Genomic DNA, 18299 nt, shown 5'->3' with positions numbered 1-18299 from the left:
GAGATGGCTGGATGTTATCAACGACTCGATGGACATGAGTTTGAATGAACTCCGGGAGTTGGTGATGGACAGGGAGGCCTGCTGTGCTGTGATTCATGGGGTCGCAAAGAGTCGGACACGACTGAGCCACTGAACTGAACTGAAGAGCACTCTAGGTGTCCAGCCTTCCCAGGATTTCTATCGGGGAAAGGTTGGCGACTAAAATGGGGATGTTTTGACCCTGATTATGAATCTGTGAAATTAGCTATATGATATGGCCAGAGAAAGTAGAGTAATTTCCCCTTAATGACCTCAGCTGTTTCATTCCCTACCTATTCTTAAAAAATTCACTGCTCTTCAGAAGGCTGGTGAGAACAAAGCAAGGAGTATTCTCGAAAACCTTTCCTAAGATCTGTCATTAGCTAAAACAATAAGCACTTCTGAACAGCTAAAGTAGTACAAGTCTGTGTTGTTATACCTTTTCTTTATCATTTTATTTTCCTTTTTTATTTTTTAAATTATGGAAGTATGATAACACATTTACAGGAGACTTGGAAAACACAGAACAAAGTTACATATAGTTCCACTATGGTGGTCGGTTGGTTGGTTTAGTTGCTAAGTTGATCCCATGGACAGAGGAGCTTGGCAGGCTACAGTCCATGGGATTCTCCAGGCAAGAATACTGGAGTGGGTTGCCATTTCCTTCTCAGGGGATCTTCCCAACCCAGGAATCGAACCCGGGTCTCCTGCATTGTAGGCAGATTCCTTACCAACTGAGCTACAAGGGAAGTCACTATATATCATAATATATATATAGTTCTACTATATATTACCATTATTTTTTTAAGTAGATCTTTTCAATGTAACTTCAGATATTTGAGTTAAACTAGATTAAACTCACAAATTAAATTTATATTTATGTGATTTCTTATAGAGGAAATATAGATTTGACAAGTTATTTAAAAATACTTTTATCAGATTATATTACAAAATATTTATTTCAATTAAATATTCTCCACTTTTAAAATGTTTATATTTTCTATAGCCGAGTAGCTAAATATATCCTAGATGGTGGAATGATGAAGTTTTAAGTAGTGTACGTTGTTCAGAATTACATATGTAGTATGTATTTTATACATGAATCTTATATCTTCAATAAGTTATAAACTTATCTATACACTGAATGGTTGTAAAGATACTCATTTGGAGACAAAGATTTTTCTAACTCATAATAATTAGATTAGATCTAAATAACCTTAACCTCATCTTATTTTAAAGAAGTATTTATTATACTTTATACATTCCTCATTATTTATAAATTATATATTCTTCATATTAATAGAAAAAATTTTATGAAATTCCTCAAAATGTGTATCAACACATTCATTTTAATTAGGAAAATGAAGACACACTTTATTTTTCTGCCAGAAAGTCTGACTTGGCTGATGGTCTAACAGTGATAATTGGTTTCACTAGTAAGGTTATATTAGGTACAAATTTTCCAGAAACTGAATGAACTAATAAGTTTATAGTTCTAAGAAATTGATCAAAATATACTTAGTTCAGGTATTAAAAGAATTTTTATTTAAAAATGTACTGACAAAATGTACTTATTAGCAGTATTTCAATATTCCCAACCATTAGGCACAAGGTGCCTCTAAGTGAGGGTAAAAAAATAGCAAAAGTCAGAACAGATATCATTAGTCTTTTGGTAAGTAAGTATGGGTGAAGCCTTTTGGTATACACCCAAGGAAGTGAGGGCCTGAATGATTCTGGTGGCTGAGAAACAAATCCTTTAGCAAAATAGGTGGCTCTGAATTTTTGCTTTCAACAGAACTGAAGGCGCATTTAATAGAACTGGTCATTGACAAGTCATTAAAATATTCTTAATAGACAACTGTAATTCTTTGCATAAATTTCTGAAGATATATAAAGAATTTAATAAATCACTTATGACAAAAACTTATTTCATCTTTTTATTTATGAGAATAAAGTTCTTTCAGAGCTAAAGAAAAACCGGAAACAGAATTAATGCTCCACACTTTTTCTTCTAGAATAAGTGACATTAAACTACTGATTATGGGCTAATTAAAAAATACTTTGGCTCCTTTAATCTCATTTCCAGTAACATTTTACTTTAATGAGTAGTTGACCCCTGAAAAACACAGTTTTGAACTGCATGGGTCCTCTTATACTGGATGTTTTCAATAGTGAATACTACAGTTCTACATGCTCCACAGTCGGTTGTGTCCATGGATGTGGAACAGCAGACAGATGGGGGCCCTGTGTACGGAGGAGCTTGGTACTCAGGAGGGCTCACTGTAAGTTGTATATGGATTCTGAATGGGCAGAGGGGTCGGCGCCCCAACCCCTAGGTTGTTCAAGGGTAAACTATAGTTATTAAAATTTGTCATGTATGTTGTGATCAGTGATCATAGGATAAAGCAATCCATAAATTTAAAAAAACCTAGGAGCCATATAGTCCCTGGAAATTAAACAGAAAGTCACATTTCAATTTATATATAAGTTTTTCTTGCAAAGAAATGACAGTTGATCAAAAGTATCTTCGAACAGGAAATATACACTGGTTAGCATTAAATTCTATATGAGTTCAGGGAGTAAACATTATGATGCAACATTTCTGACTCTCAAAGAGGTATTCATATTTAAAAAATGAATGGTATTAAATTGCTGTGGATTTCAAATATAACAATGATGTTAGAAATGTCATTTTTAATCTGCCAGATAATAGGTTGTAACTACAGATGACCCTTAAAACATGAGGTTTAGGGGTGCTGACCTTCCAAGTGGTGGAAAATCCACGTTAACTTAACAGTCAGCACTCACTGTATATGATTCTACATCCTCGGACTTGGCCAACCCCAGACTGTGAAGCACTGCAGTATTTATTATTAAATAAAATACATGTATATGTGAACCTGCACCATTCAAACCTGTGTTGTTCAGGGGTCAGCTATACTTACTAAAGTGAAGAATTTTTTATGTCCATCAGACACCTGGGAGGAAGTACGTAATAAGTCTGTATAATATAAAGTGTGGAGGACAGGAACAGTATGTCCTAGGACAGTTGGGAGGGTTAAATGAATTAACATGGTATGTGTTGAGTACTGTACCAGGCACTTAGTAAGTGCTCTGTAATTGTTATGTTTTCTTCAGAGCGGTCCTGCAAGGTGAACACTGAACTAGAGCAGATGACTTAGTACTGGGGTCTGCTATCGAAAGCTGGGCTCTTTCCAACTAAAGTACACGGTTTCCATGAACCTGTACTTACCAAGCCAATTTCAAGCTAAGACCAGACATTCCTCAGTTTTACCCCTAAAACTTAAAGTGCTGGGAAGTGCACATGGTGAAAAGGTCTATTATAAAGCAAAATTCCTAGTCTTAAGACTAATAAGTGCATGTGTTTAAATATTAGAGAGATAAGCAAATACAGAGAATATGATGACAATTTTGCTTTCTCTCAGGTGTGACAAAACTCTGAACTAACTGTCACAGTACAGAATTACAACATTATAATCATTGGTCAAAGTGTACAACTGTAGGCTTATAATCACAAATTACAGAATGCAAGGCTAGAGGGGAAAAACACTTAATATAAAGGCTAAATAACATTTTTATGAGGCAATCAGTGTTTTACTCCCATCAGAATAAAGGATAGTTAGGCTTCCTCCAATCTTTATCCTCCAATTTTGAAACTTTGCACAAGTATCAGCTAAATAAACAAAGAAAGGATGCTTAGAAGAACAAAGGCTGTTTCGGGTGACTTTTTCACTCTCTGAATACTAAGCTGAGACTATAGTTCTCACTTCGTGAACTGCAGAAGGAAGTCAGCTTGAGAAAGGAGCTGACAAAGTTCTAAACTAATGATGGTGACCTCTTGCCATGGTTTTGTTTACTTTGTCAGCACATCATTCCCTGGAAGTGAAGGGAATAACACAAGCAAAGGTGAAACATGACTTCAAAGTTAAACTGCTTTGAAGGCTCAAACATCTAATTTCCACCCTTCTTTGGTGAAAACTGCATTTATCAGAGTTTTATTAAATGTTTACTCCTAATTCTCCGAGTGCCAAGGATGTAACACACAGGGCTCACTATTTTGGAGGGGAGGATGCTGTATTTCAGCGGGAACTCTAGTTTATATACAGTTACACTGCCTTCCAGACCTGACTATTTTGTGGGTAGGGAGATTATGTATCACTCATTACTTCAAACTGAAAGCATGAATTCATTTTTGTACTGAAGAGCAAACTTTGAGGTAAAATACCATCAACTTGGAACTCTAGGTGTCTTTTTTGCTGGCACTTTGCCTCAAAGGGCAAACGATCTTCTACAGAAGACCTTCTACTACTCTGGTGATGTGAGTCGTCACATTTTAACATTAAATAGAAGAGTAATGAACAGCATTCTTCTGTGTTCATTAACACTGTTTCACTAACAACAAATATATTGTTTAAATATTTTACATAATGTATAAGTCAGCCTGACAAATATTTGATAATAAGCATACCTGAATACATTATTCATGCAAGTTCAACACAACCATGTTAAAGGCAGAATACAAAATCTTTGTCTGTGGCACCATAAATGATCACATATTCCATTATTTGATTAATTTGCAGTGCACTTTCAGTACGAGTACAAAGGCTTACTCTTTGTTTTATAGAAATGACAATTATAGAAGGGCTGATGCTTATAGCTAAAAATCGATTTTTGACACATTACTACAAAATACACTCATCTTACACAATACAAGGTGATTGATAAGGCTCTGTGGAATACTCCTAAAATGTACTGCAAAGAACAAAAAACTATAAATGTTAAGCCAAAGAAGAACCATAGAAAATTTAAAACTATATGATAGAAATATCTAATCTATGGTTGAATATACAGAATACAATTATACTACTTTTAAGTATAGAATTTTGAAGAAATGTTTTAATAATTTGGAATTTCTTTTTGAAGTTTACATTCTAAGACTGCCTTATGAGAAGTAATAAGTGCCTGGTATTATCATATATTGGACATTATCATATGAAATATCTGGATTTAAGATTTGCACTTACTCTTTTGCTTCTTAAATCTGATTTGAATCCAATAATAGAGTAACAGTCTTAAGTCTCGGGGAATATGTACTAATATAGTCACCTAGAAGCAAATTCCCTTCTTTACTATAATTCAACTTCATTTTGGGTTGGGAAGATCCCTTGGAGAAGGGAAAGGCTACCCACTCGAGATTTTGGCCTGGAGAATTCCATGGACTCTGGTCCATGGGATTGCAAAGAGTTGGACACGGCTGAGCGACTTTCACTTTCACTTTCAACTTCATTTTGGCCTTTTTCAATCATAGAAATGGTAAGAAAAAGTGTATTCTCTTGTTTGCTGTGCATGTTCAGTTATCAATATTCATAATTCTCATCTGGTTTCTAGATAACCCATGATATTTGCTTGTTTTTCTCTCTTTTGCTTTTAGTCTTGTGGGCAATTTCATGTAGATCCTGGTAACTAATAATGAAACTCAAAATAGATCTGTATTTCTGTAACTATGGTAAAAATCTGATAGAAGTTTAAATTATCATTCAAACACTTACTCTGTGGATTATCTGTAGATTATATTTGTCATCCTTACAGATGAATATCTGTATTATATGAATATCTAAGGTTGCAGTGTATTTAAAGAATATAAACATCTAACTTTTCATACAGTGCCCCATATGCCTAGGTACTTAAACATTTAAAGGGGGGCAAGATAAAGAGGAGGAGACAAATTAAATGCAGGACTCACAATTGCAAAAACCAGTCACACAAAAGGCTGTTCAAAGATGACAGTGCTTGAGAAAAAGGCAAGAGTACCTGCACATCCCACTTCATCTGCCCGAGCTTCCGGCCCCAGGATTTCTTGTCCTTCCTTTCCTGCTAAAATCAAAGAACAAAAGCATTAAAACAGGTCCCCCCCTCTCACCAACATTTAATTTCTATAAATCTGAAAAGGAAATTTTTAGGTTATATTTGATTTGGATTTTTCCCCCTTGTATAAGTACAGTAACATGTCCTACTAAACTAAAGCTTTTTAAAGAAATTAAGCAGTTTCACAAAACTCATAGAGATATTTTAGAGAAGCAAAATAAGTGAAAATGTATATATATATTCTGGACTTCTACATATATTAGAATTATACACATACTAGGATTTTATTAATGGTATTTTTTCTTGGAGGGGAAATCTATCTACAGGAAGTAGGATTCCTTTTCCATCTCTTTCCTGAAGCACAAATTGCTATGTGCTGGGCACTGTGCTGGGTGCTTTATCAACTCATTTCCTTTAACCTTCATAAACTATCTCTTTATAAATTAAAAAATCCCACCAAAACATGAGGCTTGAAGAGGTTACAGAACCTGCCTAAGGACACACAGCTACTGGGTGGTGGAAGTGGAATATGAATGCAGGTCTGAATGGCTCCAAAACCCGCTCTCTCCTCCACCCTGGCTTATCTCACTATAGACAGAGTTCCTGACAACCTGCAGTGTGCCCAGAGCAAACAGCTAAGGACTATACCTTTTCTTTCACTCTCTTTATTATTCTAACTACTAGTAAGTAGTAATAAATGATAATAGTGGTACCAATAAATATTTTAGATGTCTATTATCCACTTTCTCTGGGGTTCAGATGGTAAAGAATCTACTTGCAACACGGGAGACATGGGTTCAATCCCTGGGTAGGGAAGATCCTCTGGAGAAGGGAATGGCAATCCACTCCAGTATTCTTGTCCTTGTCCCATGGACAGAGGAGCCTGAAGAACTACAGTCCACAGGGTCACAGAGAGTCAGACACGACTGAGAGACTAACACACATTATCCATCTCTGACATCTATATATTTGTAATGAGCTGATAAGATCAGAGTCAATATGCACATTATTTAGGCAAGCAGAAAGTAAACTTTATATATTTAGGTACATTTTACTTATTGAGTAGTTTATTAAGAACCTGTGCACATACGAAAGATTAGAAGTTAAAAACTGCTTTCAGAGTATATAATGTAATTATGATCAGAAGACTTACAAAGTCACGCTAAAACACTGTGTAGTTATCTGCACTCCAATCAAATCCCACTGAATATGTCAATCAAAAATCTTGATTCAGATTTTCCTTTAAGTTTGATAATTGAATTGAGAAATAGAGCACTAATCAAGTAAAATCTGTGCTCACATTAAAGCATGTATTTCTATAAGTGTCTTGGATTACTGGGTGGATTTATTCGGCAGATTTTCTATACTCATTAACTTTTATGTTACTACTTAAAGATGATCATTATGTGATAGTTAAAATATGCATAAACCTCTTTAGATCAGCATAAAGAACACTGTCTGAAGTGGATAATGATGAGATTAACTTCTGCTGAAGAATTCTCATTTTATATCTGCTATCAGTAAAATGACAATTTAAAAATCCCTGGTCAAGTGTTAACAATACTGTATGATAAACACTGGTATTTGCTAAGCATCTGAAAAGTCTCCAATGTTTATTTTTTTCCACTTCCTCCAAAGCATCTACTTAACCTAAAATAATAAACAGTGTGCCAAGTGGGTAATTATGATAGTAATATATTTATTATTGCATATGTGTGTTCGCTGTTTCTCCTCACACGAAAACCAAAGCAGGCAGAGCTATGACTTGCTAAGGTGGAAGGTAACACTGATTTTAGTTATTTATTTTGGAGTTTTTGTTTCTTTTTTTTTTTTTCAGTACCACATGGCATGTGGAACTTTCCCCGACCAGGGACTGAACCCATGCCCTCTGCAGTGGAAGCGCAGAGTCTTAAACACTGGACCACCAGGAAAGCCCAAGGTATCACTGAATTTAAAGTTTAAAATGCTGTTTTGGACCTTATTAATTTTACTGCTTGCAGTTAAAGCTAACTTAAACACTGTCTACAATTAAATTATTCCTTTTGCTGGAGTGAAATCTAGGCTCTTACATGAGAATGTAACATGTCAGAATCTGGTCCCATGCTTATTTACCACAGTTTGAAACCTGGAAGCGTCCAATCATCCCCTCTTTATTGGGGGAGGAATTTTTGTTCAACAACTAAACTCATGTCAACTAATGAAATAGAAATGGTGCTCGTGCTGGGCTGTCAGGTGGGTACCCTCTTCTCACCAAAGATCTGCCTGCAGTAGCCCCTCCCTGCTCCATCCAGGGACCAGCACGAGGGCATCTTGAAACAAGGCTATTCTAAATATTTCTCAACCAGCATTCTCCCTAATGTGTTCTGACCTTACTTCTAGTTTTAAGAAATATAAGAGGAATAAAGTAACTGAATCTACTTGTACCTAAGATTTTTTTTCTCCTGTAAGACTTTATAATGTCAACATATTATGACTAACCAATCTAAGTGAAACATAGGAAGGAAAACCAGAGTGCTCCTGAGGGTTTGACTTTTAGTCTAAATACCAAAGCAAGTATCTAAAGGACAAACTCCAGAGTAACAAGACTTAAGTTTTTCATAGACTGGCAAAAGATAGCTGAAGTAAGTCATGAAATGTTACTCGGCGATAAAAAGGAACAAACTATTGATACATACAACTTCAATGAGTCACTAAAAGATTATGGAGAGTGAAAAAAGCCAATCCAAAGGTTATTACACACTGCATTATTCCACTTATATTACATTAATGAAATGACAAAATTACAAAAATGGAGAATAGCTTAGTGGTTGCCACGATGAAGGATGGGGAGGAGGGGAAAGGAGGAGAGGACGGATTGTCTGAAGGCAAGTGGGGAGCCCTGTGGTCATGGATGCTCTGCATCTCACCTGCATCGACATTAATATCCTGGTTACAATACTGTACTACAGTTCTACAAGATGTTACCATTTGAAACTGGGTAAAAGGTGCACAGACTCCCTGTATTATTTGTAAATTTAAAACTATGAATTGTTTGTGAATCTGTAATTATCTCAAAATTGGAAGTTTACTTTAAAAAAGTCAAAGGCAAATAGCACAGATTTAGATCAAAGTAGACAGCACCTGTTCATTCTGTTGAAGGATGAAATTCCTAGTAAGTAAAAACAAGTACGAAAGATATAGTTGATTTTAATTAGAAATGTAGATGCTTAATATCAATGGCGAGATAAGATAATTCAAAGAACAGGACCGATAATTGAACACATGTTCTAAATTCTAAAACTTGCATTTCCGAAATTAATACCAAGGTGTTTCTAATAATTACACATATTTCTGTGAGGATATTTTGTAGCAATGGCTAAGAAGGCACAGTGAGTGGCTAAGGGAGTCAGATTCTCCTTTTCTGCTCTTGTCTTTTTCTCGATGACACATACACCAAGCACATTTAGACCTGCCTTTTTCTTAAAGCTGTGTTCTCTGCTAGAATGCTGTTACCCATTCATCTGAGTAATTGCTACTAATTTGACTTCTCTGAAGCTCAGTTCATGTCTCTCTCAGTTTGTAAGTCTTCCCTGACCCTGCTCTCTGTTAGCCCCACCCACTGTCCCTGTTACAGGAGAGAAACCTATTACAGTAACACTGTCCAAAAAAAAAACATTGAGAAATTCCTGAATTCAAACATATTCAAACTTTGATTAAGGATGAAATGTTTGTTTCACTGTGTCCTTTTTTAGAATGTTTCCAGACAGCTCCATCTTTCCTTCTTATATCCATTAGGTTCTACATATGTATCAATCTATTTTTGGTATAACTGTCCATCAACCTCCCAGTAAATATAATTCACAACCTCCAGGAAAACCTGTTAATGTAGACAATGGTAAACAAAAAACATGCCTGCAGTGAGCTTTGGTGAAGGTGGAGATAGGCTACCTGTATGTCCCACCAGACGCAGCTGCACCACCTGGGAGAACGCATAGGGGGCAGTGTGAAGACTCTGGAAGGTGAACTGGAGCAGGCAGAGGGAGAAGAGGGAGCCACTGAGCTGGAAGTGACTCCTCCCACCGTGGCCCGGGTTCAGGGCAGTTCAAAAACTGGATGTGGACACTGAAGCATGGAGGAAGTATGCTAGAAAAGCCCTCCAGTTTAGGCTTAGGGAGCAGGAAAGGGAGAAATATACATTTTTCCATCTTTCATTTTGGGTCCCAGCCCCCAGGTCATCCCACAGTGGTGGGAGAGACCATGGTGAAAGCAGGGGCCCCAGGGTATCTAAAAGCCAAGGGAGGGGCACCTTCTCCAGCTGAAGGAGCAGAGCCTGAAGAGGGTGGTATGCGCGTCCACTGAGCTCCCTCTGCCCGTCTTCCTGCAGCTCTTCTCACAGTCACAGCTGCAGGAAGTATGCACAAGGTACGGCAGTAAAGTCCCAGGAATTTGGACAGAAGACTGAACAGAAGAGTCCTGAGGAACTGGAAATACTGAGGAGACCACTGGGAGGGAGAGGCATGGGGAAGCAACTGCACAGAGCTGTCTGTGGACTCCTGGGTGCATCCCAAGTTTCCCTCACGTGGATCTGATCACAGACTCTGAGAATTGAAGCATGGGATAAGATCATTACTCTGCATGGTACAGATCTGAAAGGCACTGCAAAGGCTTGAAAATGGAACTTATATTGGGACCACAACCCACAAAAAGCTGGTTGGAACTTACAGCCTGATACACTGAATTGCCTGCTAAACCAGAAGTACAAAAATTCTCCACAGGATTTAAATAACAAGAGTCTCAAAAGATAATACTCAAAAGTGTCCAGGATACAATCCAAAATTACTTGGCATGCAAAGAACCAAGAAAACCACAGCTTCTGTGGGAAAACAGAAGAAGAAGCTGTTGCCTCAACACTGAGATAACACAGATGTTGAAATTACAGGACAGCTTTTATAAAGGTTCTCCAAGAAGTTAAGGGTGAACACTCTTGAAAAGAGTAGAAGGAAAGTCTCAGCAAACTTGCATCAGCAAATAGAAACTATAAAAAAAGAATCAAAAGAAAACTTTAGAAGAATACAATAACAAAAAATTTTAACCACTTGATAGGGTCAATAGTAAAATAGAGATGAAAGAGGAAAGATTAGTGAACTTGATGACAGATCAATGAAAATTTTCTAATCTGAAAAGCAGAGTAAATGACTAAGAGAGTCTTAGATGTACAGCATAATAAGAAAATATCTTTCATGTCACTGAAGTCACAGAAAGAGAACTATATAGAAAAAAAATTTGAAAAAATAATGTCTAACAACTTCCCAAATTTAACAGAAGACACAAATTAATAGGTCAGAGGTTAACTGAATGTCAAACAGGGTAAAGCCCTCCAAATCTATGCCCATATCATCAAACTAACTCTGAAAACGAAAAAAAAAAAAAAAAAAAAAACTTGAAAAGAGTAAGAGAAAATGTAATATAAGGGAACAATGATTGAAATGACAGTAAATTTATCATTAGAAATTAAGGATTCCATAAGGGAGTGGAATGTTTTAAAATGCTGAAAGAAAATAAAAGTCTCTCAACCCTAAATTTTACATTCAGTGAAAACATACTTCAGAACTGGAGGCAAAAGAAAGATTAGTTCAGTTCAGTTCAGTCGCTCAGTCGTGTCCGTAGATAAAAGAGAGCTAGCAGAGTTCATTGCCAGGAGACCTTATCTAAAAGAATTGCTACAGGAAGATCTTCAGAAAGAAGGGGAAATGATATTAGAGGGAAACTTGAAATGTCAGGAATGAAGGAGAATATAAGAAATGACAACTACATATACAACTACAATATAAAGGAAGGAGGGCAATGGGATCCATGTGGGTGCAAGGTTTCTGTATTTCATTTGGGATAGTAAAATATTGATTCTAAATAAACTGTGAAAAGTATGTAACATTCAGATCTACAGAGCAAATACTTAAAAAATCAATATAAAGAGATACAGTCAAAAATGAAATAAATACGTGAAAATGGAATACTAAACCATATTCAAATGGTCCAAAAAAGACAGGAAAAGAATAGAAAAATGAAAAAAATGAAAAAAAAAAAAACAAATAATATACAATTATAAACCTAAATCCAAATACCAAAAGTTATATTAAATATAAATGTTCTAAACAAGTCAATTAAGAGACAGAGATTTTTAAAAATCAAGCTCTATCTATAGCTCTCTACAAATAAAGTCATTTCAAATATAATGATATAGGTATGTTAAAAGTAAAAGGATACAAAAAGATATACCATGCAAACATTAATGAAAAGAAAGATATGGTGATTATTTTAACATTAAAGTAGACTTTAGAGCTAAGAAAATTACCAGAGATATAGAGCAACATTATAATGACAAGTCAATTCACCAAGAAGATATAACCATCTTAAATATGTGTGAAACTAGCAAAGCTTCAAATCAGGAGACAGAGAGAACAGAAAGCAGATCTATGATTATAACTGGAGACTTCAATACTCCTCCTCACATTAACTGACAGAACAAGCAGAGAAAAAGTCAGCGACAATATGAAGAACCAGGCAGCATTAAAACCTCTAGAACCAACTGACATAGAACATTCAACCTGGTCCTTTTTAAAAGCACATAAAAGATTCAGGAAGACAGATTACATCCAGGATCATACAACAAAACTTAACAAGTTAAAAAATATATATATAATTTAAGGTACTGAGTTGGTCAAAACAACATACTTTTTTGGCCAGCCTAGTATGTTTTTTTAGCATAATGAATATAAACTAGATATGTAGGAGAAAGAGGAAAAAGTTTCTAAACACTTTGGAAATTAACACACTTCTAAGGAATCAGAGTACATCATGAGGAACGCTGGGCTGGATGAAGCACAAGCTGGAATCAAGATTGCTGGGAGAAATATCAATAACCTCAGATATGCAGATGACACTACCCTTATGGCAGAAAGTGAAGAGGAACTCAAAAGCCTCTTGATGAAAGTGAAAGAGGAGAGTGAAAAGGTTGGCTTGAAGCTCAACCTTCAGAAAACAAAGATCATGGCATCTGGTCCCATCACTTCATGGGAAATAGATGGAAAAACAGTGGAAACAGTGTCAGACTTTATTTTTTGGGGCTCCAAAATCACTGCAGATGCTGATTGCAGTCATGAAATTAAAAGACGCTTACTCCTTGGAAGGAAAGTTATAACCAACCTTGATAGTTCATTAAAAAGCAGAGACATTACTTTGCCAACAAAGGTCCGTCTAGTCAAGGCTATGGTTTTTCCCGTGGTCATGTAAGGATGTGAGAGTTGGACTGTGAAGAAAGCTGATCGCCGAAGAATTGATGCTTTTGAACTGTGGTGTTGGAGAAGACTCTTGAGAGTCCCTTGGACTGCAAGGAGATCCAACCAGTTCATTCTAAAGGAGATCAATCCTGGGTGTTCATTGGAAGGACTGATGCTAAAGCTGAAACTCCAATACTTTGGCCACCTCATGCGACGAGTTGACTCACTGGAAAAGACTCTGATACTGGGAAAGGTTGGGGGTGGGAGGAGAAGGGGACGACAGAGAATGAGATGGCTGGATGGCATCACCGACTCTGTGGACATGAGTTTGGGTGAACTCCGGGAGTTGGTGATGGACAGGGAGGCCTGGCGTGCTGTGATTCATGGGGTCGCAGAGAGTCGGACACGACTGAGCGACTGAACTGAACTGAAGGAATCCATGGGTCAAAGAGAAAAATGAAAAACAAAATATCAAAATTTGTGGAATGTACCAAAAACACTGCTTAAAGGGTACTTTACATTATTAAATGCCTATGTTATAAAATAAGGACTCAGATCAAAACTCTGTGCTACCATGGTAAACAGTGGGAGAAGAGGAGAAAAATAAAAGTATTAAGAATAGAAATCAATAAAAGTGAAAAAAGAATAACAGAGAAAATGGTAAAAGGTTCTTTGAAAAGACCAAAAACAATGACAGACATTAAGAAAGACTGACAAAAAATGAGGGAAACTATAAATTTCTAATATCAGGAATGAAAAGGGGATCATGGCAGAGCCAGAAGATATTAAAAGGGCTATGAGTTCAAGAAGTAAACATTAAGATATACATTTCTCTTAAAGAAGAGCTTATTCATGTTTTTTTTTAAAACAATGGAAGTATTAAATGAAGGTATTAAATTGCTATGGATTTCACATATGAATGGTGTTTAAAAATGTCATTTTTAATGTGCTAGATAATTAGGTTGTTTGTAATTACACTTAAATGAAAAATTTTATATGTCCATTATGAAATCTGTGAGGCAGTTCATAATCAGTTTATAAAATATAAACTTGGAGGATAATAACAGTAGTTAGGGTAGTTGTGAAGATAAAATCACTACAGTACGTGCTTAGCATTGTACCAGACACTCAGTAAGTGCTATGTAATTGTGAGCTATTTTCCTTGTAAGGTTAACATCTCTTAAAAGACATGAATTTCAAACTTTTAAATGGAGTATATCGTCAAAAACTAGAAACTACTGCAAGTCATCCAAGATCAAATGGCTAATCTGAATATTCCTATAATTGTTTTAAAAATTTAATTTGTAGTTTAAAATCTTCTCCAAATAACAGAAAATTCTAGGTCCACATGGTTTCCACTTTAGTTTTACCAGACATTTACTGAACAGCACTATATTTAAATAGTATTTTTAAGAAAACAGAAGAGAAAGGAAGACTTTCCTATTAATTTTATGAGGCCCATATTACCTTGATACCAAAACCATGTTACAATATTACAAAAACAAACCAACCAACCCATAGACCAGTATCTCTCATGAACACTGGCACAAAATCTTCAACAAAAAATTACCAAGTCATATTCAGCAATATATGAAAACACAATGACTCAGAGGGGCTTTCCAGATAATCTAAAGCTAGTTCAATATTGGAAAGTCCATTAATGCATTTCACTGTGTTAACAGGCTGAAGAAACAAAAGCACATGATCACAGCAACTGACACAGAAAAAGAATTTGAAAAAATCTGACATCTATTCATGATGAAAACTCTCAACAAACTAGAAATGAGAATAGTTTCATAAAGAACATATACAATAAATCCACAGTTAACATTATACTTTAAAGCAAAAGACCACATACTTTCCCTCTAAGATTGGGAAAATGTCCACTCTCACCACTCCTAGCATTTTCTAATAAAAAGAAATAAATGGTATACAGACTAGAAAGGAAGAAAAACTACCCCAATTTGAGAGAAGACTGTCTACATATAAATCTTAAGAATCTCCAAAGAATGTTTAGAACTAGCAAGTCTGCAGGATACAAGGGCAACACATAAAAATCAATATCGCCCAACCATGTAATTCTCCCTAATGAGAATAAACAAATGGAAACTTAAAAACAAAATACTCACAATAGTTTTTCCCTTCAAAAATGAAAGACAGAGGTTTAAGTCTCTTAAAATGTGTTAATGATCTGCATTTTGAAACTATAAAATGCTAATGTAAGAAATCAAAGAACACCTACACACATTAAAAAAAATCCAAAAGTCAGTTGCATTTCTATATTCTGATACCATATGAAATAGAAATAAATAAATAAATGAAATCTTGTTTATAATAGCATCAAAACTAACAAAATACTTATGAATACATTTGACCAAGGAAATAAAAGCATGAAATGCTGTGAGGCAATTTTCCTCCAATTAAAAAATTAATTAAAACACAATTTCATTAAAAAAGCTGTAAAACACTGATGAAAGAAATTGAAAACTCAAATAAGTGGAAAGATATCTTGTGTTCATGAACCAGAAGAATACTGTTAGATATCCATACTGCCCAGAGCTGTTTGTAGATTCAATGCAATTCCCATCTAAATTCCAACAGCAGTTTTTACAGAAACAGAAAATAAATTATAAATCCTAAAACTTATGTGAAATTACAAAAGATCCCAAATAGCCAAAACAATCTTGAGTAATAGGAACAAAGCTGAAGGTAATCACTTCCTGATTTCAAACTATACTATAAAACTATAGTAATAAACACATGTGGTACTGGCATTGAAAATACATAGACTAATGGAAAAGAATCAAAGGCCCAGAAATAAAGCCATGTATATACTAAAGGCAACTAATACTTGACAAGGGAGCCAAGAAAGCTCAATAGGCAAAAAGTGGTCTCTTCAATCGATGGTGTTGGAAAAAGTGGACAGTCACATGTAGAAGAATGAAGCTAGACTCCTATCTCATATCACCATCAAACATTAACTCAAAACGGGTTGAAGACGTCAATGTGAGGCATGAAACCATAAAAATCGTGGAAGAAAACACAGGGGAAAAAACTCCCTGACATTGACCTTGGCAGTGATTTTCTAGATATGACACCAAAGCACAAGTAAAAAAATAAAAAATAAAGGAATACATCAAACTAAAAAAGCTTCTGCACAGCAAAAAGAAATGATTAACAAAATGAAAAAGCAACCTGTGTGGCGGAAGAAAGTATCTGCAAACCATATAAGTGAAAAGGAATTAATAATCAAAATGTACAGGGAACTTCTATTACTTGATAGTAAAAAAGCAAATAATGATTTAAAAATGGGCAAAGGACCTGAATGAGCTTCCCTGGTGGCTTAGTGGTAAAGAATCTACCTGCCAATGTGGGAGATGTGTGTTTGATCCCTGGGTCAGGAAGATTCCCTGGAGGAGGAGATGGCAACCCACTTCAGTATTCTTGCCTTGGAAATCCCATGGACAGAAGAGCCTGGAAGGCTACAGTTCATGGGGTCGCAGAGAGTCAGACATGACTTAGTGACTGAGCATACACACAAAGGACCTGAATAGACTGTTTCTTTTTTTTAAAGAAGACATACAAATGGCAAAGAAATACACATGAGAAGGTGTTCAATATCGCTTATCATCACTCACACCTGTTAGAATGGCTGTCATCTAATAGACAAGGTAGTGATGTGGAGAAAACGAAACCCTTGGTGCAGTTTGGAATGTAACCTGGTGCAGCTACTATGAAAAATAGTATGGAGGTTCCCCAAGAAAATTAAAAACAGAACTACCGTGTGATCCAGAAATCCTACTTCTGAGTATATATCTGAAGGAAAAGAAATTACTATCTCAAGAAATATCTGTACTCCTATGTTCACTGAAGCATTGTTTGTAATAGTCAAGGCATGGTGTCAGCATGACCTGATGAAGGCGGCATTAACCTTCATCATCTGGTTAAGTTGCTGTCCTGTCAGGTTTCTTTATACCAGTTATTATGCCTTTCTTTATAATTATCTGGTGGGGAAATACTTTAAGATTATGCAAATATCTTTTTTCTCATGTTATCGGCACCCACTAACTTTAGCAACCATTGATGGCTCTTGCCCACAACAATTACCAAAGTGTTTGCCTAATGGTGATTTTCCACTCTCCTGATTACTTCGTAATTTACAACTAGAATTATACTATAAGAGCTTTCCCTTCTCCTCCATGTATTTAAGTATTTATATCCATATGGAGGCATTGATATTTATTTCATGTCATAGATTATAATCAATACTATCATTTATTTTGCTGCCAAAATTGTTCTAGATTTGGCCATGGGGAGTTCCTTCAAGTTAGCTCTTGTGTCTCTTGATATGCCTTCATAAATTTTTTTTTTAGCATTTTCTTATTCATGTTCCAGGTTTATCTTACATTTTCTCTCCCTTGGTTCCAGAATGAGTCATTTCTGCAAGGAGCCTTGCTACAGTCATTCTACAGATCTGGGCACTGGATATGCTCACAGCTACTGTCTGTCACTGCCGCCCTGCCTTCTCGGCAGACAGAGCTGGGAGACACGTGTGTGCACTGACACCTGCACACAGGTGTGTGTACTTTTTTATTTGTCTTCATAGACATTAAGAACCATGAGATCACGCTAATACCTCTGATTCCAATCAGACACCACAGGCTTTATCCCAGCCTCCTTTCTTCCCCTTGTGTGTAACTCCTGCTGACAGTGAGAAACCTGGGTCTCCTTATCCTCAATGTATTTACTTATTTGTTCCATATCAGAGTACACTATACACATAAAGTAGTTTCAAAATAATGCATTCTTCTGTGAGTAGCATTTTTATTAGGGAAAAAGGGGACAGGAATGGGTGTGTGACACTTTTTTGAGTGTGTCTTTCTGCACCTTTACAGCCAGGACAATCCATCCCTCCCCCAAATGAATCACCCAGCAGACAGAATACAAAATGAAATACAGACATTAGCAAGGGTACCTAGCTGTATTACAAATGAATTACATGACACACTGAAGGGGATAGGGAAAACAAGAACCTAAGTAACCTGGAAATCAATATTTGGAACATGTGCTGTAGAGCTGACGACACAGGAGTTGTACACACTGCTCTCCATCCAGGCACACGTCTGATTGGCTGGGATT

At 36.0% G+C, this 18299-nt stretch overlaps 1 protein-coding gene across 11 annotated transcripts in view; it reads right to left on the bottom strand.

Annotated features, from left to right (window-relative positions):
• The window catches only part of ZEB1 (zinc finger E-box binding homeobox 1), a 198426-nt gene that overhangs the window by 30412 nt on the left and 149715 nt on the right, over positions 1–18299 (bottom strand). For 8 of the 11 annotated variants that reach the window (XM_055429742.2, XM_055429807.2, XM_055429786.2 and 5 more), the window contains one exon: positions 5851–5913. In XM_055429742.2, coding sequence (XP_055285717.1) covers positions 5851–5913 — 63 coding nt within the window. The remainder of the gene's footprint in view (positions 1–5850; positions 5914–18299) is intronic. The other 3 variants (XM_055429750.2, XM_055429734.2, XM_055429776.2) reach the window with 1 other exon arrangement.

This window comes from Moschus berezovskii, chromosome 15, assembly GCF_049115385.1.
Source record: "Moschus berezovskii isolate FMDL1 chromosome 15, NW_MosBer_1.0, whole genome shotgun sequence".
Taxonomy (NCBI): Eukaryota; Metazoa; Chordata; class Mammalia; order Artiodactyla; family Moschidae; genus Moschus; species Moschus berezovskii.
The sequence above is the reverse complement of the archived record's forward strand: the minus strand, read 5'-3'. Positions and strand labels throughout refer to the sequence as shown.